This window comes from Somniosus microcephalus, chromosome 22, assembly GCF_052327205.1.
Source record: "Somniosus microcephalus isolate GS21.2 chromosome 22, FLI_Smic_1.0, whole genome shotgun sequence".
NCBI classification, from domain to species: Eukaryota; Metazoa; Chordata; class Chondrichthyes; order Squaliformes; family Somniosidae; genus Somniosus; species Somniosus microcephalus.
Genome location: NC_141008.1, coordinates 58,025,069 through 58,046,793, shown reverse-complemented (window position 1 = coordinate 58,046,793; position 21,725 = coordinate 58,025,069). Strand labels below are relative to the sequence as shown.

General features: G+C 43.2%; 1 protein-coding gene across 3 annotated transcripts; it reads right to left on the bottom strand.

Annotated features, from left to right (window-relative positions):
- Positions 1-269: 269 nt before the first annotated feature.
- LOC147102421 (BTB/POZ domain-containing adapter for CUL3-mediated RhoA degradation protein 2) lies at positions 270-21,334 on the bottom strand. 3 transcript variants are annotated; one of them, XM_085964837.1, is made up of 7 exons: positions 21,180-21,334; positions 14,870-15,205; positions 8,963-9,132; positions 7,686-7,775; positions 7,517-7,569; positions 3,105-3,300; positions 270-1,911 (listed from the first exon to the last, which is right to left on the bottom strand). In XM_085964837.1, exons 2-7 carry the CDS (start codon positions 15,081-15,083, stop codon positions 1,675-1,677), a joined length of 960 nt encoding a protein of 319 aa, XP_085820963.1. In that variant the 5' UTR covers positions 15,084-15,205; positions 21,180-21,334; the 3' UTR covers positions 270-1,674. The 3 variants fall into 3 exon arrangements, with proteins under 3 accessions (XP_085820963.1, XP_085820964.1, XP_085820965.1); XM_085964838.1 differs by lacking the exon at positions 21,180-21,334 and adding an exon at positions 21,041-21,144; XM_085964839.1 differs by lacking the exon at positions 21,180-21,334 and adding an exon at positions 20,941-21,007.
- Between the last annotated feature and the right edge of the window lie 391 nt (positions 21,335-21,725).

Genomic DNA, 21,725 nt, shown 5'->3' with positions numbered 1-21,725 from the left:
GAAAAGGCATTTGACTCCACATTTATTGTGCAGGCGTGCTCCTTAATTTCGCATCAGCTAGGACCTTTTTCAGACTGCTCTATAGTTGGCCTGCAGGCGGCGTGATTCAGGGTACAGGATGGATTACGCTAGTTATTTCACCCCTGACCTGATGACAGCCATGGTGCAAGGCAGAATTCCATTAAACACTTTCAGTAACGGGCAGTTCTCAAACATCAACCCACAAAACCACCTTTCTGGTTGAACGTTAAACCATCAATCACTCGAGCTACTCGCACATGTTATTTAAATACAACTGTAAAAAAAAAAATTACATTACGTTAGTAAAACAAATTGTAGGTCAGTTTCAAGCAAAGGTTAGGCACGTCACTACTCTGACCTAAACAGTGCACAATAGTGTCAAGTATCCCATCCCAGGTGCACACTCTCAAAGACAAACAATGGGCACACTGAATACAAAAATAGAAAATTTAACATTTTGGTCCAGTCAAGATTATTTTCACCTGCAAATTTGTGTTTCTATTATTTTAAAGGGAGAAGAAAATATGAATTATCATCCCATACTACCACTGCTGCACAATAAAAAAATTCCCTAGGCAGATTCCACTAAAAACACAGCACGTAAAATATATTCCACCATGCACAATGAGAACCAAGTGTCACATATTGTACTAAGGAGTTGGGAGCCACAGTTCAGCAAGACTTGTAACAAAGGTGGGATGTATTAAAGCACTACCATTTTGGATAGATTAGGAGCTGGCCTCAGCCGCAAATGCTGTACGTTCACCAATTTACAGCTACCATGTTAGGTGTCTGGAATGCTAAGGTGCAGAGGTAATTTGACTTGGAAGGATACTTTTGGGAAAGGGTAACGGAATGAAAACTGCCCTTCCTGTTCTCGCTCTCCTCCACCCCAAAAAAATTATATTTTTTGAATACAGAAATGCATGACTGAGAATAGTCTGATAGGTGTAATCTAAGGCACCCTCAATGGCTCAGGAAGTAAATGTACTATGTGGTACGATATTGACCCATACAGAACAGGAAGGGGAGCAAAACAAGTATGAAATTAGCAAGACACCCAGGCTTAGACACATGCTTGGGACTTCCCTGTTGTGATATTTTTGAGGGTAGAATCCTTTTATTTACCCCCCAAAAGCTATAAAGCAACAGTGGCAAAAAGGGCAGGAGGGGTATTTGATCCCAAGCCTCTGTGCTCTGATCCAGATATCTGGGAATGACTCCCACTGTGATTTTTCCCTCTCTCTGGGATGGTCACAGTCGAATGTCAATTCAATGCACTGGCATCAAACTTCATCTCCACTGCCACAGGCTAGCCACAGTGCTGTAACAAGTTGGATTTCAGATTTCTGAACCCATGCTAAAGATCAGTAGAAAGATCATCTAGAATGGAGTTAAGGCAAATTTATACACAACATTTGACAAGTATTTCAGCTCTACTTATAAGGCTTTTTTTTTTTACCCTCCAGAAGACTGAAAATCAACATTATAACAAATTAAAGAAAATTAAACTCGAAAGCACACAGGTTTTCTTTCTAGTCAGTCAGTTGTCTTCATATTCCAGAATAACACGTATGTTGGTGACTATTAGTAGATAAAAAAGTTTTTTTTTTTAATGTAAATACTGTCACACCTAACAATCTGGTTACAGTTTTAGTCTCTGTAGGCCAGCTGGTGTCCAAGAGGTCTGTCATCATAGGAGCTGTATCTTTTCACGTGTATTCTACGTACACGATCTCTAACTTCCAATGCCTCCTCATCCTCGCTGTGCGATCCCTGACCAGATGTTCGACTAGTAGCCTCCAACAGCAAGTTATCGGGTACACGTGGAGTTTCATAAAGCAAGACATTCAACGTCTCCTCATAAATTCGCGCTTCTGGAAATTCAACCTGTACAATTAAAGAAATATTAGACAACAATTAAAGCTGCAAAGTGCTGGCTGGTGAATTTGGCACATTTTCCACATATATAAATTTCCTTTCATGTCTGTGAGTAACAAGGTGAGACATCCCAAATTAAATGTCATTCAGGACACTCCGTCAGTGGAGAGGAGACTTTCATCTCAGCTGTTTGTCCTGAAGTCCAACCTAGTTCTCAAGGTGAAAGGACTGTGCTTGAATGCTTTGCAACACCTAGATCCTTTAAATTTCTCTACATCATATGCCAACCCCAAGACAATTTTTTAAGACAATAGAGGAATACTGAAATCCTGCATCCACTGGCTAGGCCAGTCACTTGAAGATGTCTAAGAGTGTCCTTTAAGGTAATTCGCTGCTATCCACCCCTCCCTCCCTCTGCCCTATCCACCCCTCCCTCCCTCCCCCCGCCCTATCCACCCCTCCCCTCCCCCCGCCCCGTCCACCCCTCCCCCCGCCGCGTCCACCCGCCCCCCCCCCGTCCCCCCCTCCCCGTCCACCCCTCCCCCCCCGCCCCTCCCATCCACCCCTCCCCATCGACCCCCCGCCCTCCCTCCCCCCCGCCCTATCCACCCCTCCCGCCCTACCCCCCGCCCTATCCACCCCTCCCTCCCTACCCCTCGCCCTATCCACCCCTCCCTCCCTACCCCTGCCCTATCCACCCCTCCCTCCCTACCCCTGCCCTATCCACCCCTCCCTCCCCCTGCCCTATCCACCCCTCCCTCCCTCTGCCCTATCCACCCCTCCCTCCTACCCCTGCCCTATCCACCCCTCCCTCCTTCCCTACCCTATCCACCCCTCCCTCCTTCCCTACCCTATCCACCCCTCCATCCCTACCTCTGCCCTAGCCACCCCTCCCTACCCCAGCCACGCATCCCACTCTACCCCTCCCCTATCCACCCGTCCCTCCCCCTCCCCTATCCACCCCTCCCTCCAAGCCTGGTCACAGCAGAATGTCAACTCAATGGAAACAAGTCCTTTGGCCTCCATCCTGTACAAGGCAGAGGACTTGCCAAATCATGGTACAGCATATTGGAGTACCACTGAACAATGCTTAAAATAACTTTGTATCAGAAGACCAGGCACAAAAATCAATCGTTCGAGTATTGCTAAAGGTACACTACTACTGTATCGGTTTATTTATATAGAGGCCATCTTTCATGTACCTTGGTTTGTTTCTTTTCTGTTGCATACACGATTGAAGTACAGCAAACCTCAGCAAGCTTGCGGCCCTGCCCATAAAATGACCAGCAGCAGATCTCATCTCCCAAGACGTCCTTCATAAAAAGCACTCTTCCATTAAATCGCAGGGACAGCTTGTCGAACAGTTCAATGTTCTTCAACAAATTGTCATCAGAGTTGCTGAGAAAACAAAACAACCTGTATTAAATAACAGCTGTTAGCGATAGCGCAGAAACACTGATGCAGTTGTGTGAAGGATTTTGTTACAGTAGGCATTTCAAGATCTTTGAAAGCTTGCTTGGAGAGTACTTTCATTAGGTTACAATAACCCAAACAAGTCTATTTTATATATAAAGCTAAACCTCATCTCCTCTAAGGTTTAAATCTTGAAATTTGGTAGTGTTAAAAATGTAGAATAGAGAGACATGTATAATACAACCTTGAGTATTGTGTGCAGTTTTGGTCACCTTACCTGAGGAAGGACGTTCTTGCCATGGAGGGAGTGCAGCGAAGATTCACCAGGCTGATACCTGGGATGGCAGGAATGACGTATGAGGAGAGATTGTGTCGATTGGGCTTATACTCACTGGAGTTTAGAAGATTGAGAGGGGATCTCATCGAAACCTATAAAATTCTGTCAGGTCTGGACAGACTAGATGCAGGAAGGATGTTTCTGATGGCCGGGGAGTCCAGAACCAGGGGTCATAGTCTAAGGATAAGGGGTAAGCCATTTAGGACTGAAATGAGGAGGAATTTCTTCACCCAGAGAGTGGTGAACCTGTGGAATTCTCTGCCACAGAGGGCGGTGGAGGCCAGTTCATTAAATATATTCAAGAAGGAGTTGGATATATTTCTTGAGGCTAAAGGGATCAAGGGATATGGGGAAAAGGCAGGGACAGGGTACTGAATTGGATGATCAGCCATGATCACATTGAATGGCGGAGCAGGCTCGAAGGGCCGAATCGCCTACTCCTCCTATCTTCTATGTTTCTATATTGACCACATACATGATAGAAACATTAAAAAATAGGAGCAGGAGCAGGCCATTCAGCCCTTCGAGCCTGCTCCGCCATTCAATATGATCATGGCTGATTCTCTATCTTTACCATATTCCTGTTCTCTCCCCATACCCCTTGATGCCTTTTGTGCCTAGAAATCGATCTATCTCCTTCTTAAATAAAGTCAGTGACTTGGCCTCCACAGCCTTCTGTGATAGAGAATTCCACAGGTTCACCACCCTCCGAGTGAAGAAATTTCTCCTCATCTCAGTCCTAAATGTCCTACCACGTATCCTGAGACTGTGACCCCTCGTTCTAGACCCCCAGCCAGGGAAAACATCCTCCCTGCATCCAGTCTGTCTAGCCCTGTCAGATCTCATTGAAACGTATAAAATTCTAACAAACTTTTATGCAATTAGTTTTAGATATAGAAACATTGGGACTTTTCAAAATGTAGTTGCATGCTAGGCTAGGCAAGGTCAAATACAATAGCAGGTTGTGCAAGACTTTTATTTTTGTGGGTTGCTTAGATGCAGACCATGGAGCCTCTTGGGCCACATACAAAGTTTAAATCAATATTCCCATCAGCTGGCATATATCTCAAGCTGTGGATACAAACAGATCTTGTGTTCTGATTTAGGATTTAATCACCAATGGGGCAACAGCAGCAAGAACAGTCTTTCCCAAACCTGCAAGCCCATCGGATTCAAACAGAAAAGAATAAAAAATAGAAATTACCAGGGCTTACAGGCTTCATGTGGCCCACAGACCATCGTTTGGACATCTTTTTACTAAAGGGAATGGCTTCTTCTCATCTTAAGGGATATGGGGATAGTGCGGGAAGGTGGAGTTGAGGTAGATCATCAGCCATGACCTTGTTGAATGGCGGAGCAGGCTCAAAGGGCCAAATGGCCTACTCCAGCTCCTATTTTTTATGTTCTTATGTTAACATAGAAACATAGAAACATAGAGATAGGAACAGGAGTAGGCCATTCGGCCCTTCGAGCCTGCTCCGCCATTCAATGAGATCATGGCTGATCTTCGTCTGAGATCATAGCTGACCTTACCAGTTCAGTACCCCGTCCCTGCCTTTTCTCCGTAACCCTTAATCCCCTTAGCCTTCAGAAATATATCCAATTCTCGCTTGAAAATATTTATTGAATTAGCCTTCACAGCCCTCTGTGGCAGGGAATTCCACAGGCTCACCACTCTTTGAGTGAAGAAATTCTTCCTCATCTCTGTTTTAAATGATTTGCCCGCTATTTTTAGACTGTGGCCCCTGGTTCTGTGCTCCCCGGCCATTGGAAACATTCTCTCTGAATTCAGCCTGTCCAGGCCTGCCATAATTTTATATGTTTCGATGAGATCCCCTCTCAATCTTCTAAACTCCAGTGAGTACAAGCCCAAACTATTTAATCTCTCTTCGTAGGTCATTCCCGCCATTCCAGGTATCAGCCTGGTGAATCGCCGTTGCACTCTTTCCATGGCAAGAACATCCTTCCGCAGATGGGGCGACCAAAACTGTACACAATACTCCAGATGCGGTCTCACCAGCACCTTGTACAGCTGTAGTAAGGTATCCCTATTCCTATACTCGAACCCCCTTGATATGAAGGCCAACATACCATTTGCCTTCTTAATCGCCTGTTGCACCTGCATGCTCTCCTTCAGTGACTGGTGCACAAGAACACCCAGGTCCCTCTGCACTTCCCCATCTCCCAATCTATTGCCATTTAGATAATAATCTACCCTCCTGTTTTTACCCCCAAAGTGGATAACCTCGCATTTATCCACATTATAGTGCATCTGCCACGTATCCGCCCATTCCCCCAACCTGTCTAAATCGCACTGTAGCCTCCTGACATCCTCATCAGAGCCCACCCCTCCTCCTAGTTTAGTGTCGTCAGCGAATTTGGAAATATTGCATCCAATTCCCTAATCCAGATCATTTATATATATTGTGAACAGCTGGGGTCCCAGGACAGATCCTTGCGGCACCCCGCTGGTCACTGCCTGCCACTCCGAAAACGAGCCGTTTATTCCAACTCTCTGTTTTCTATCCGCCAGCCAGTTCTCTATCCACGTTAATACTTTGCCCCCAATCCCATGAGCCTTAATTTTGCATGATAATCTTTTGTGTGGAACCTTATCGAAGGCTTTCTGGAAGTCAAGGTACACCACATCCACTGGCTCTCCCCCATCTATTTTACCAGTTACTTCCTCAAAAAATTCCAGCAGATTAGTCAAACACGATTTACCCTTTGTAAATCCATGTTGACTCTGTCCGATCCTTTCCCCATTTGTCAAGTGCTCCGCTATTTTATCCTTAATAATGGACTCTAGCATTTTGCCCACAACCGATGTAAGGCTTACTGGTCTATAATTCCCTGCTTTCTCTCTACCCCCCTTTTTAAATATTGGGGTAACATTAGCTACCCTCCAATCCACGGGTACTGTTCCCGGGTAACTTTATGTTTCTTTCACACACGAGAAAGGGAGCTATGACTATGGTACAGTTCTTTGATTTTGGCAATGGTGTATGCTCCAGTGTCTTTTACTAAGTCGCATTTGAGTTCATTCTTATTCTGACGTTTGCATCCATGCAAGAGAAGTAGCACTTAACACAGCGAGACTGTGTCTTGCGATTGTCAGATCATACGAGCCCCCATGATTTAAATACATGGCAACATCAGGAAAATACAGCATTGCATCAGGGCCCGTTTACCATTCCCCATTTACAGGATACAGGGCAGATTTATTTTTTCCAAGTATGCAAATTTACTGGTCTGGGCTTTAACAGAAGTTTTTCTTTATCTGTACAACCTGCACCCTCACCCACTGTACACACATAGCATTTAACTTTATTAACTGGCACATTACCAAACCAAGTCAGGAGTGGATTTAGCTTTTTGCAGATCTTATGTGAAGGATGGTCCTTGCAGATAGGTTTGCATAGAGTTTGGGGGATTTGGAGTGTGAAGAGGGGGGGGGGGGGGGCAAGAAACCATTTCTAAATATTTTATTGTTTTGGAACAGAACATCAAAGCCCACTGCTGTATGGCTTCTACTGGCTGGTAAAGAGCATCACTGATGGCCATTCACTGGGGAGTGCTGTTGCTCAAGAAGCAGCAAGTTAACAGCCCACTGAAAAGCTGCTCTGCCCCCTTTCCAGGTTATTAGATTTAATGTTTTCAAGCAATAAATCTTATAGAATCTCTTTGCTTGTTCCAACCCTCCCCAACAATCTCCACGCGCCCCCCCCCCCACCCACTTTTTATTAGCTGTATTGCATGTGTGTTGGATGTGATTCAAATGAATAAAACAAATCCCAAGAAGCTGGTAAGGCTACACGAATCAAACATGGCAGAGCCCAATGTGAATTAGAAGCAGCATCATACCTAGTATAGGAATACTTGTTGTTGCTCCTGTTGTGCAGCAGCTTCACAACCGGCTGTTAGCAAAGAATAAAAGGCAGTTAGCTCTTAGTAAGACAAGTATGGAGAATGGAGCAGTAAGTCTGAGAAAAGTTCTTCCATTTAATAAAAAGACACACAAGAGTCTTGTGACCTTAGCACATGTTTCAATTAGGCGTTCTTCCTCCTTGGGAGAGGTGATCATGGGGATTGTGCACGCAACTTCACAGCATTCATTCTTTTCCTAAAGAAAATCAAATCATTAACGCAGAGGCGAAAAAGTCACCAATGAATGGAAACAAACACTAAACTTTTCTTCACACAGCAGTATTTTAGAAACAGCTAAGGAGAATGGCATGCGGTTGCTATGGCGATCACAACTCAACTTGTGCCGAGTATTGTAAATGTGGAAAATATTCCTGCTGCACAAGGGAGACAGTGAGGGAAATTGTGGTGTGTTATTCCTGGGTCATGTGTGGTGCACCATTGAGTGTTTTACTACCAGCAGGGTATGCCAGCTGCATAGTTTCATCAACTCCCTGCTTCTGCAACCATCACAAAAGGAGAATTTTAATTATGTTACTTGAGATTATTCAGCAAATGTGACCCTTTTCTTATTTTCTAGTGAAAGCTTATGGCCAACTTTTAAAAGTCCCATCAGTATTCAGTTTCTGCTACAATCTACAGGCTTGTAAAACCCAAGCATGCTGTCCTCTAATCACTGCTTGCTGACTCGCCTCCTCTTTTCTGTTGTGGATTTTAACCCTGCACTAAAGTTTCTCAATTTTAAAAATGGGTTAAATACAAAATAGGTAGAATCTAATTTTGTTCAGCTCAAGGAGCTCATTCTTCATTTTGTTTTCTCTATACCCTGAATAACAAAAATATGAGCAGCAATTTTTTTTTTGAACAAGGATCACTGTAGCTTCTTATAACAAGATGGCTGGATATTGCAATGAGTTAACATTCTGTTTGTGGGCCTAGGGTTGAATGCTGCCTAGACTGATGGTGCGAAAGCCTCCATCCACTTTCCATCAGCTCTAGAGATCCTAAGTGAACGGAGTGCAGCCACTTTCAACCCAGTTCCCATCACTAAATTAGCGATCTCATTCGAGGATGGCGGGTGGGACGGAGGAGAAGAATTCTCACTGATGTAGCGAACATACGCCTAGGAATTTGAGGGTATGGTCCCTCATTGTGGCAGAGTTAGGCATTTCGCATTGCACCTATTCGTAATACAACTTTTATCTGGGATTTGGTGCTTGTGCTGACACCGGAGGGTATACTGGTGAAGTTTTTGTGCTACAAGATGTTTATTAGTAGAGCTATTTTTTTTATACCACATCCAAAATGACACACTATTACATCACATTTAGAAAAAAAAAACTATTTCATTGCGCTAACAGAAAGACAGCACCTGCTGCAAGTTACCTGCAAAGCTGTCTGACAGACGTCCACTAGGCCCTGAATGAGGTAATATTTAGCCTCTGCCAACAGTTCCTTTATTTCACGCCTACTCTTTGGAAGGATAATCGAGTCATCCCGCAGGTAGTTCAAAACAGTGCCAAAATGTTTCCCACAACGGTCAATAAGAATCCAACCTGTTTGGAAAAATACCAAATAGTCCACAGTGGAGGGGTGTAATTCAAGGCAAGGATATGTTACAACCAGATGCTAATTCTTTACAAAAAGGTAAAACCAAGGACCTTCTGTTTCCCACCCACTAAATGACAAAGAGGAGGATACTGTGGGTAAAAAGGCCATTTGGCCCATCAAACCCATCCATGTACAATCTGCTTGTACTATTAACCCCATTTTAAATTGCTGGAAGAAAGGCTCTCCAAAGTATCTTCCTACCCCTCAACTGCAATTTGAGCAAACCTTCAGCAGATCTAAGCTTACGTATTAAGTTATTCATCTTTCTTAAGTAACAAGTCATTTCTATGGTCCCACCATCATTTAATTATCTGCACTTATTCTTCTATTCCTCGGTGTCAACCCGGCTCAGTTGACAGTACTCTTAATTCCGAAGGTTGTGGTTCAAACCCCACTCCAGCATTTCAGGACGTAACCGAGGCTGACACTCCAGTGCAGCACTGAGTAGGGTTGCAAAGGGGTGGAAAGTTTCCGGTAAATTTCCGGAAATTTTCCACGGGAAGTTTAGCTTGGGAATTTTGCCCAAAAAAGCACATGCTAGCATAATATTGTTTTTTTTGTATTTTTCTTTTTTTTTTTCCCCCACAGGTCCTCTCTTAAAATTACTAACAGAGATGGAATCTTAATTATTAAGGAATTTCTTAATCAATATATGTTTATCTTCTTACTTGGCTTGTTTTAATAATTACAAGTTTTGTGTGTGACTGTGAACAAATGTGTCCTGATTGGTTGGATGAGTGGATGAGCGATTAGCTCCCTCTATTTGTAATATTTGCATATCGAATTGTGATTGGCCTGCAGGCATCTGTAAGACTGCTATTTTAGGGTCCTGAGGGAAGTCATTTTGTTTTCTGCTGATGTTGTGATGATGCAGTAAGTAAATCAGACTTTATACAAAATAAACCAGTTACTTGTTGAACTCTGTTGTCCTTCAATTTAAAATATACAAAATAATACACTATTGGTGATGTAGCGTCGTGTGTGTACAGGTCATGCTTCCATCACATGGAGCATCAGCAAAAATGTACTCACCCTGTTGCAATCGTGCTGATCGACCGCAGTTCGACACAGAGATGAATGCCCTTTATTTCTCTGCATAGAACAATGCCACGTTTACTGTCGGATGTGTGGAAGCATTTTACCCCAGGCATTAAAGATGGAAAGACTGTGTACATGTGCAAACACTGTAGAAAGCCATATGTAAAGAATGCCACAAAGATGCAGCAGCATTTATCCAACGATCTTGGATCACAAAAGGTCTTTGCAGTAGTTACTGACAATGCTGCGAATATGAAGGCTGCTTGGGCTCAAGTGGAGGAGGCCTACCCTCATATTACGTCTATTGGGTGCGCAGCTCATGGGCTTAACCTGCTCCTCAAGGACATCATGGGTTTGAGAACCATGGAAGCACTGTACAAGAGAGCCAAGCAAGTTGTTAAGAATGTCAGGGGAAAACAGGTAGTTGCAGCAACCTACAACTCCAAGCAAATGACAAAGAACAAGAACATCACACTGAAGCTGCCCAACAACACTAGATGGGGTGGTGTTGTCATAATGTGCAACAGCCTTCTGGAGGGTAAGGAGTCGCTGCAAGAAATGGCAATATCCCAGTCTGGGGATATGGAAACCACCATCAAGAAAATACTGCTGGATGATGTGTTTTGGGAGAGAGTGGTTAGCAGCCTTAAACTACTCTCACCAGTAGCATCTGCAATTGCTCAGATTGAAGGAGATGACGCAGTCTTGTCAGATGTTCTCAGGCTTTTTACTGATTTAAAAGAACAAATCAGCATTGCCCTACCCACATCCCTGCTGCTCAAAGCAGAGGAGAAGGCAATTGTTCAATTCATACAGACGCGTCAAGAATTTTGTGTCAAGCCGATTCATGCTGCAGCATACATGCTGGACCCAAAGCATGTTGGGAGACCAATACTTTCTGGAGAACAGATCAACAGCGCTTACAATGTGATTTCTACCCTCTCACACCATCTCAATCTGGATGTGGGCAAAGTTCTCTACCAAGCAAGGTCTTTGGAATGGGGATGGGATATGGGAATCATGCAAGCATATCAGTACACATACCTGGTGGAAGGGACTTTGTGCATCTGAGGCCCTGTCACCTATTGCATCGGTGATACTCCAAATCCCACCTTCATCAGCGGCCTCTGAACGAAACTGGTCACTTTTTGGGAATACGCATACAAAGGTGCGCAACAGGCTGACTAACAAGAGAGTGGAGAAACTGGTGGCTATCCGGGCGAACCTACAACTTATTGAGCCAGATACAGAAGTGTCCACCACACAGCTAGACACTGACACAGAGGAGGAAATGGACACGTCAGAGCCAGAGTCAGAGAATCAGGAGGAGTAGAAGATTCAGAAGACTCATGAGTAGAAGACTCAAAGGGACAAAATAAGGACAAATTACAGGCTAAATAAGCTGACACTCTTTTTATTTAATTTTAGATGGGTCTTTTTTGTGGGGGTTCAATAAAGTTCAAAATTATAACCTAAATAAAGTTTTGAAAGCCTGTTTTTATTTGTATGGAACAGTATGTCTATTTTGACGACAAAGATAATATAAGGGTCAGAGACAAAAACCATCAGTGTGCAAAAAAACTCAAAATTCCCATAAATTCCCATGGAAAGTTTCCTCTTTTAAAAATTCCCAGAATTTTGCAACCCTAGCACTGAGCAAGTGCTCCAAGACCAGAGATGCCATCCTTGGGATTAGCCACTGAACAGAGGCCTCAATGGTTTTGGTGGACATCAAAAGATCCTCTGGAACTATTCAGAGGAGCAAATAATTCTCCCATACCATAGCCAACATTCCTCCCTCAACAAAGATCAAAAACTGATTAACTGGTTATTCAGCTCATTGCTGCTTGTCAGATCATGCCGTGTACAAAATGGCTGCAGCATTTGAATACATAGTAGTCACTGCATGTCCACGAGATGCAACCCAACATCAAATGTTGCCAATTTGATAAGATCACATTGACTGGGTTTTTCTGTGAAGTTAATCATCACACCCAAATTCTTTTCCACTTTTGCTAAAGGCCACTTTATCATCACATACATTTCCTACTCCAATGTGCAAAGTAATACATTTATCCACATTAAAACCCATTTGTCCATTGGTTCAGTTTTTTAGGAGTGCTATCAATCACCCTCACACTCATCACCTGTTCAGAAAGCTTGCTGTCTTCATCAAATCTTAGAACACTATAAAGAAGAAGTGCCCTCCTTAGTATTGTTTGCTGATTGTGTGAATCAGACAACCAGGAATCGATCCTCTGGAACTCCATTAGTCACCGTCTGTCTCTCTTCCTCCTCCCCCCAGTTAGAGCTCTTCCATTGATTACCTTATTTTCAATCTAGTTATCTAATTTACCACAAATTCTATAAACTTAATCCCTGTAAACAGTCCATATGGAACTGTATTGAATACTATCTGAAAATTCAAGTAGATTATACCTGTTGGGATATGGGGATAGTGCAGGAAAGCGGAGTTGAGGTTGAAGATCAGCCATGATCTTGTTGAATGGCAGAGCAAGCTCGAGGGGCCGAATGGCCGACTCCTGCTCCTATTTCTTATGTTACCTTGCTCTAGCAATTTAGTTGCCACATCAAAAAAAAAAAATCCAGTGCCATTTCATTCAGATATGGCTTTAAATTTCTAGCTCAGTGACTGTACATAGAAACATAGAGATAGGAACAGGAGTAGGCCATTCGGCCCTTCGAGCCTGCTCCGCCATTCAATGAGATCATGGCTGATCTTCGTCTGAGATCATAGCTGATCTTACCAGTTCAGTACCCCGTCCCCGCCTTTTCTCCGTAACCCTTAATCCCCTTAGCCTTCAGAAATATATCCAATTCTCTCTTGAAAATATTTATTGAATTAGCCTTCACAGCCCTCGGTAGTTAGTGATTTACCATCAACAAGCCCAGTGCCCCTTCATTATCTGTAGTGGCATTTTCTGACCAGACCATGGAATTGGAAGTGATGGGCTGGGTCAGGAGCTTAGATATTCTACCAAGGTGATAACTAAATTGTGAAATTATTAGGATATCTTATGGTATTGAATATTACAAACCTGGTTTTTAAAAAGACATTTGAATAGCTAAAAGTTACCGCTGCTCCATGAAGCCAATGAGAACTTTGCTAGCTAGTTAACACTGTGATGAATTGCTGGTATTAAATAAGATTGGAGTTTTTAAAATGAAGGGAATTGATAATGTAGTCAGAGAGAGTTGCTTTGTGGAACATGAGACAATAGGATCGTAATCCAAAGAAACCAGGAGTTAAACTGAAGAGATTTTTAATAACTTTTTTATGCTCAAGAGTCAATAATTTATGAACAGACCCCCTGCAGATAAATAAACTTGCTGCATCACTTGACTGCTGCAGTGTGGCATCATTTAGAAAAAACAAATTTCAAAACGATATTGGATTGGCTCCCAGTTCATATATAATTTTCTTGTAGGAAAACAATGAAAAATGGTCAGATTGGGTCCCAAAACTGGACGGAGAAAACTGTTTTCTACTCTAGTCTTTCCCAAGACCTCAAAGTTGGAAGTTTTTAAACCTCCCTCACAGTCTTCCCTTCATCCAAGAATCTCCAAGCGTTTAACACCCAAAGCTTGGCATCAGCTAAATACTACTTGGTTTATCTTCTCTCCAACCTTGGTGGTGTTCTAGGCTATGGGCCTTGGCACTTCACCTAGATTTCTCAATTTAATAAAATAGCCTTGTTTTGTTCCCATGCTCTTATCCTAGACCAACAGCTCTATTCCTGTGTGCAAGGTGGACTGTAGAATTTGTATAATTAAATATTTGTATGACATGATGCAAATTTACAAAGACTGCAAATAATAACAGGAGAATGCAGCACTGTAACTGGTAGGCTTGTATACTAGTAGGACCTACAGTAAGGTTTATTTCTCAATAATTTAACTACTTCGCTTTGTAACTGTTTCCTCACCTGCAATGCTCTACAGAGTTTGCGACCAAAGCATACTTTTTCGGAGCCAAACAATCCCAGGCAAGATTATCCCATTAAAGCTGCACGGTGCTAATTTGAAACATGCAACCTGCTAATCCCTGTAATTACTAAAACACAGGCATGTAAAATTCACTGCATTTATCTTTAAAGCTGTCCTGTGTTTACTGGGATCTAACTTAAGACATGATCTTTATCACACCCATGTGTGATAGACAATTCTAAAAATGAACCAATACAATATTACATTTCGGTAATTAAAAATAATTGCAGGTTACACTATTCAATTTGGTTTGAGAAGTCCTTTTACAATTAAATTGAGCGCCATGCAGCTTTACTTTATAGCGTATGCTGAACTCCCATAACAAAAGCGGCAGTCAGGATTCATATCCATACTAGTACCCATCTCCTACATCAATTATTTCTAAAGAACATTTGTTAGCGACACATCACACACCAGGCATCACATTTATAATTGCTCTCCAATGATCTGGCAGGTTGGAAACAGTGGCAAATGCTGGGGGGGGGGGGGGGAGAAAAGCCACATTCTACCACTTTCCCACATTTTAGTACATTAATGTTCAACATTACTTGCCATCACATCTTTTGGGATATACATTTCAAAAACTAAAGTAACTGTCTTGGTTACTTCTGGTACAACTGGTTAGATTATATTCACCTTCTTTGTCAGTGAGCACTTCCATTCTTCCACTAAACATTGCCTTTAGCATAGTATCGTGTCGAGTTAAAATCTGAACAGTGGTGTAGTACAGGGAGCCTCCAACATTTAACCGGATGTATTTGTTCCCCATGCTGCCTCCTTTAAAGCTGATGGTCTTGGGTTTGGCTCCAGAAGGTGGGTACAGTGACGTTAAGCAGGTGTCCCCAGACATCTCTCGCTGCAGATAAATGGTGACTCTGCACACAGTTGGCTTAATCTGTCCCGCCGTGGTTGGTGTGTGCAAGCCAGACAAAAACGAGTCAAGGTCTGGTCACGTTCATAACCTCTGCACCACTAAAAACAAGGAAAATCTTCACGTTAAACATCAAAGACACTAGAAACAAACAGCACTTTGCACCCAATTTGAAAGTGCAATACATCACAGAATATCTAAACTACCATTTTATCTTCTCCCTGGACATGAGCATTATGGATTTTCCTAGTCTTGTGAATGTGCTTGTGAGGCATCCACAATTCTAACCATAGTGTAAAGCACAATCAAAGAGAGGCAGTGGGTAACTGAGTCCATTTGTGACCACTACGAAACACCATCTGTCCATTCCCTCAATTCTACTTCCTGCCAGGTCTTTCAGATTTCCTAGGCTAGAATTGTTTGTTCTTCAATATTCAACTTCTGTTCACTTTTTCACACTGTGGGGAGGGGGGGGGGGGGTGGGTGGAAACAGCAATATAAAGACATATTCAATAATTAAGTGATGGCTTCTCTTGTGTACGAGAACAACCTGCTTCAACGTAAAGACACAGGGCACACAGCAATTCAGTGCCAAAGGGCCCACAGAAAGACTATCGTTTCACAAATCAAAAAAATTGACAATTTTTACATTTGAATTATGCCATTGAGAGATGGTTGCTAGGGAAATTAAGTTTCAAATTAAAGTTGCTGGCGACAATTAAAAGCTTGCCATAATCAATTTGTCCATGGCAATCGGTTGACCTTTTCCGAATGATATCGGAGATGACTATTGCAGATTTTAACACACGATACAAGTGCAGATCACCCAGAAACATGTCACAGGATCAAACAACAACAAGTTGCATTTATAGAGCGTCTTTAACATAGGGAAACATCGCAAAGTGCTACACAGAAGCGTAGCCAGGCAATAACTGACCAAAAAAACCAAGCAGTGTGTTTCAAATTTTCGTGTGTTGGGGCCCCTGCAAATATTCCCACAGGTCTCTTGCTGAGACAGTGCCAGCTACCCAATGAATAGCCCTATATTATTCCAAAGCTGTGTGTTATTAGCATATAGCAGTAAGAAGTGGCGTGCCTGTAGCTTGTCAAATTGATGAAAATACAGAAATCTGATTACCTACCTCCTCCCGCCCCCCCAAGATCTGGTGAACCCAGTTTGAAAACCTGGCACCTAAGAACAGAGCAAAAAGAATAGACAAAAAGAGATAAAGGAAGGAATGGTGTGCGAGTTAAGTAAAGAGTTTGGTCAAAAAGTTGGGTTTTGAGAAGCTTTTAAAGTTGGAGGAAGGTGGAGAGGGAGACGGATTCATGACGGGAAGAGCCATGGCAGCCTTGGGGGAAAAAGGGGGTGGTGGTGCGGGGGGGGGGAATACACAAAAAGCAGAGTCCGAGTACTAAAATGTCCAAAGGGACACAAGGTTGAAGGCTATTGCAGAGATAAGATGGGGCAACGCCATGGAGGGATTTGGAAGAGTTTGAAGAGAAGGGCCTGGATTTCAAATTCTGATTCTGTTTGAGGGCGTTTGAGTAAATGGCAAGAGAGCAGAATTCAGGGCTGGAGGCCAAAACAATGACTACAATCTTCCAGATTTGGAGAAAGTTTTCACAGCTATAACTTGATGGATATGCAAGCTGACAGCACAGAGCTGGTGTCAGCCATGGCTTAGAAGCAACACTCTCGCCTCCGAGTCAGAAGGTTACAGGTTCCAGTCCCACTCCAGAGCCTTGAGCATATCTCAGCTGACACTTCAGTGCAGTGCTGAGGGAGTGCTGCACTGTCAGAGGTGCCGTCTTTCAAATGAGACGTTAAATTGAGGCCCCATCTGTCCGCTCATGTGGACGTAAAAGATCCCATAGTGCTATTCAAAGAGTATCTTTGGGTTTCCTGGCCAATATTTATCCCTTAACCTACATTACTAAAACAGATTATCTGTCATTATCACATTGATGTTTGTGGGACGTTGCTGTGTGCAATTGGCTTGCACGTTTCCTCCATTACAACAGTGTCTACACTTCAAAAAAGGACTTCATTGCCAGTAAAGCGCTTTTGGATGTACTGAGGTTGTGAAAGGCGCTATATAAATGCAAGCCTTTGGCTCTTTTTAATGAATGAAATCTTGTTGGCAAATCAACAGTAGTTTTTCCATGGAGTGTTACAGGTGGTCTGAGCACCTTTGGGCCATGGAACAAGCAAGCAGGATTTCTCATTCTAATTGCTACTGAATGACCTCTTAGGGCAAGGACAGGCTTGGGCTTGTCAGTGATGTTCTCCAAAGTCAAATAGTCTGACAATGTGTACGTTCGCATGAAGAATGGTCATCTGTACAAGGATACTAGAAGGCTCCTTACTGCCAGTGGGAAGAAAATCCCAGCAAGAGTTGAGAGGAGGGGGGGGGGGGGGGGGGGAGGGAGAAAGAAAACTAATTTTTTGTGAACTTCTCATACAACATAATGAGTTCTGACTTTCTGTATTCATTCATTAAATGAATGGGCGAGTCAGGCCGACAGCTCAACAAGGTTTCTCAAGGTTGAAACAAATATATTTAATCACACTGATGACTGCCTCATGCACTCCTGAAAAATTAATGCTGAATTACACACAGCCAACCCACACATCAGAAGCCGGATAAAGACGCAAGTAGATGGGTGAATTTAAAATATTTATGTGGCAGAAAAAGAGATACCTTTCGTTGATCTAACCTATCATTCAGTACCAAATATAAACACGGTTTAAACCCCTGCACCTGCTCCTTCACACAACAAAGTAACACGCTTTTCACTCGAGGAATCACACAGTAAAATATTGAATCTCCTTTTGCTCAGCTCTGTAAATCAGAAGGAAACAGATCATGCACTATCGCCACCTTTCAAATGAACAGAATTAAGCCTCATTATCAGTGATTGGCAGAAAAAGTGACTTGTTGACTTTTATAATATATAATGCAATATTGGATTAAAACTCAGACAAGTCACACTGGTGCTGGGAGACAGAAAATATTACAAAAAGCAGTGTCTCAGTTTAGACTAGCTGCTTGGTTTTAAATGCAGTCACTATGATCAGAGGAGCCTTAGGCAGTAAGCTCCTTCAACATTATCTGACACAATGGTCATGCAGTCTTAAAAAAAAATCCATCAGAATAGCGCATGATGGACATTGATTTCATGGCTTTGCCACGCCCGACCTCGAACCGCCTCCAGCCCTACAACCCCCCACCCCCCGGAACTCTTCATTCCTCTGATTCTGCCTCTCGCGCATCCCTTCCCTGACCCACACCATTGGTGGCTGTACTTGCAGTCAACTAGTCCCCATGTTCCCAAAGCCGGCTACCTCTCGGACCAAGCTTTGGGTCATCCCTCCCAACATCTCCCTCTATGGGCTAGGTGTTCATTTTTACCTGACTATGCAGCCGTGAAGCACCTTGGGACGTGTCTCTACGTTAAAGGCACTTTATGAATGAGTTTATACATACACTAGGAATGAATCATGCAAGAATAAAGCAATATTATGTTAAGCTTCATTCTGTTGATTATGCAGAGGGTAGTATGCAAGTTGAGATTCAACTCTACTGAGAGAAAATATTTTACATTCTTGGCTCATGCATTCTCTAAAATATTATTCCCTCATGCCTTAAAATATCAATCCACCCACTAAACGAGCTGTGCACTTTACAGTAGAATCAACACTCTGCAGACCTCCAAACCTATAATCTTAACATAGGTATGCGAGTTATAAGGATTCCCAAACTTCAGTCCAAAACTTGAGAACTTAAGCACTTAATTGCTCTTCGAAAGAGCCGGCGCAGACTCGATGAGCCGAATGGCCTCCTTCTGTGCTGTACTAGTCTATGGTTCTAAAATTTGCATGTAACTACCACCACTTGCAGTAGTACTTGCGAAACAAGCTTGTAGATCAGCAGCAGTGAAATTGCCAAATGCTTCATAGAAGGAACAAAAGTATCACAATGCAGTGAAACAAAAAATTGAAAGGCCAGGGCAATGGGATGAGTCAGCACAGGCACAATAAGCCAGATGGAATCCTTCTGTACTGTAAAATTTTATGATTCACTGTCAGTGCAATACCAGAACAATAAAAGGAGTATAAAAAAAGCCCATCATTGCACAGATATATTCCAACACTGGCTGATCAATCTCAGCAGGATGTTATTTTTCTTACACAGCTATCTGAAGGGTCAATATCAGTGCAACAGTTACTTTTGACACAATTCATGATGCTATCAAGCCCACTGCTGATAGCGGTAGATCCAAAATCATGGGAAATTCAGCTGATGTGGGAATCTGTGCTGTACCAGGTAGGAATAGAGTCACCAAGACAAATAAAGCCAAGTATTTCACCCTAGCAGTTAGCTATCTCACCATTTGATAATTTCCCAAACCATCCATGCACTATTGTACGCAGATTAACAACCGTTTTATTCCTTTAAGGCCAATTTAGATCAGAAGGTTTACATGTTTTAAGAGACAAAAATGATGTACTGTATTACTCCTGTTGCAAACCAAAGCTGTATTTTGCAGTACACTGGAAAAAATTCAACACTAATTTTAGAGAAAACGTAAGACATCATAGGAATCGCTAGACAAAAAAAAACAAGCTAATGGATCGGAGCATTTTTTGAGCCTGGCTTAGCATCGGACTGGAGTTAGTCTCCAGCTAGGGCCAAGAAAGATCCATTACTGCAAAGACAGTCTCCCGGATGAGGTGTCACACCACTGCACTGCCGATAACAAACTCTTCAAGTTATGTTGCTACTTTTACATCAACTTGCACCTGAACCTGCTTTGCATCAGCTGAAAAGTAGTCCAACTACAACCAAGTTCCTACATTCTTGGAGACTAAAGGCAACTTCTAGACAGGCTGTGGCAGTGTTTTGAATACTCTGAGGAGAGAAAACAACCTCAATAATATAAAATTCCTGGTGATCTAGGGAGACACTATTAAACCTCAGCACTATTTGAAACGACAAATGTGCAAAGACACAAAGTGCAAGGGCTGCAAGTTTTCAGAGACATGGCCTCATTGTTTATGGACTGGCCTGATAAGTTTCTATCAGGTACTTTGTTGAGGATTAGGTGGGTTGATTATTTTTGTCAAATCCAATTTGGTCCCGTTAACAAACCCGACCCAGCCTTGAGAATATCCAGTTGCAACCTATACGGTTACCCTTCTAGAATTGTCTTTTGTGTCAGCCACGGCTCAGTGGGTAGCACTCTCGCCCCTGAGTCAGAAGGTTGTGGGTTCAAGTCCCACTCCAGAAAATTCAGCACAAAAATCCAGACCGACACTCCAGGGCAGTATTGAGGGAGTACTGCACTGTTAGAGGTGCCGTCTTTTGGATGAGACATTAAACTGAGGCCTTGTCTGCTCTCAGGTGGACAGAAAAGATCCCATTGCACTATAACTCGGTATCCTACCCAACATTTATCCCTCATAACAAAAACAGATGATCTGGTCATTGTCACATTGCTGTTTGTAGGAGTTTGCGGTGCACAAATTGACAGCCGCGTTTCCTACATTACAACAGTGACTACACTTCAAAAGTACTTAATTATTAAGTGCTTTGGGACACCCTGAGATCGTGAAAGTCACTATATAAATGCAAGTATTTTTTTGATTTGGGTCTGGAGTCACATATAGGCCAGGCCAAGGACGACAGGCGATTACAAATGCAAGTCTCTCTCTTTCTTTCCCAGTTCCAGCAATTCAATGACAGCTCACGGTTTGGGGGCAGGAGGGCGTTCCACCATCGACAGTAATTTCTTTCCAGTTGGAGTAGAATGGGAGAATTTTTTAACTCACTTCAATTGAGGAAAGACACGGGTACTTCGCACCGCACGGCCGCCGCTGGCTTCCCCGTCGCTTGCCCCCATCCACCCCCGGCCCCAACCCCAGCGCTCACTCTCCATTTGCTGACTTCGCTCCGACGACAACGACGGCCCCCTCAGTGTGGATGCCAAAAAAGTTTATCTCCCCCCCACCACCCAATCTTGAAGCGGCCACGATACTGGCAGCGGTTACCGTGCCGACGGCCCCCTCACCTCAGCAACTCCTTCACTTCCTGCTCGAGCCTCCGCCAGCTACAGGCGGCAGCATCGCTCCCGCAGCCCAGCGCCTCGCCGGAAGTGACCTCAGTGCGGCCAACGGCTCGACCAATTTACTGCGCATGGTCACCCCCACCCATTATATCGTACTACGCATGCGCAAACAATTCCTAGCGGCCAAGCCACCTGGTAGGGACCGTCCATAAATTTAGTGAGGAATAAGGTTCAATTTATGCATTTTATTTTTCTCTTTAACTGCTAAACTAAAATGACTAATTTTAATCGTTTTTTTTAATAATATACTTTTATTTTCAAAGGTGGCAAGCCGAAGCTGGCTGGTGTTCTTATCTGGGGGGTTGGGGAAGTTACACAAAATAGCACTCATTTCATTACACAAGTTATGCGTAAGGTACTGAGCATGCGCAATTCGAGGTTCGCCGCCGCTGGCGCGAAGTGATTGACATTCTAGTCGAGCATGCGCAGTTCGAGGCGCGCCGCCCGCTAACCCCGCCCTCCCGGCGCGAAGTGATTGACAGTTCTAGT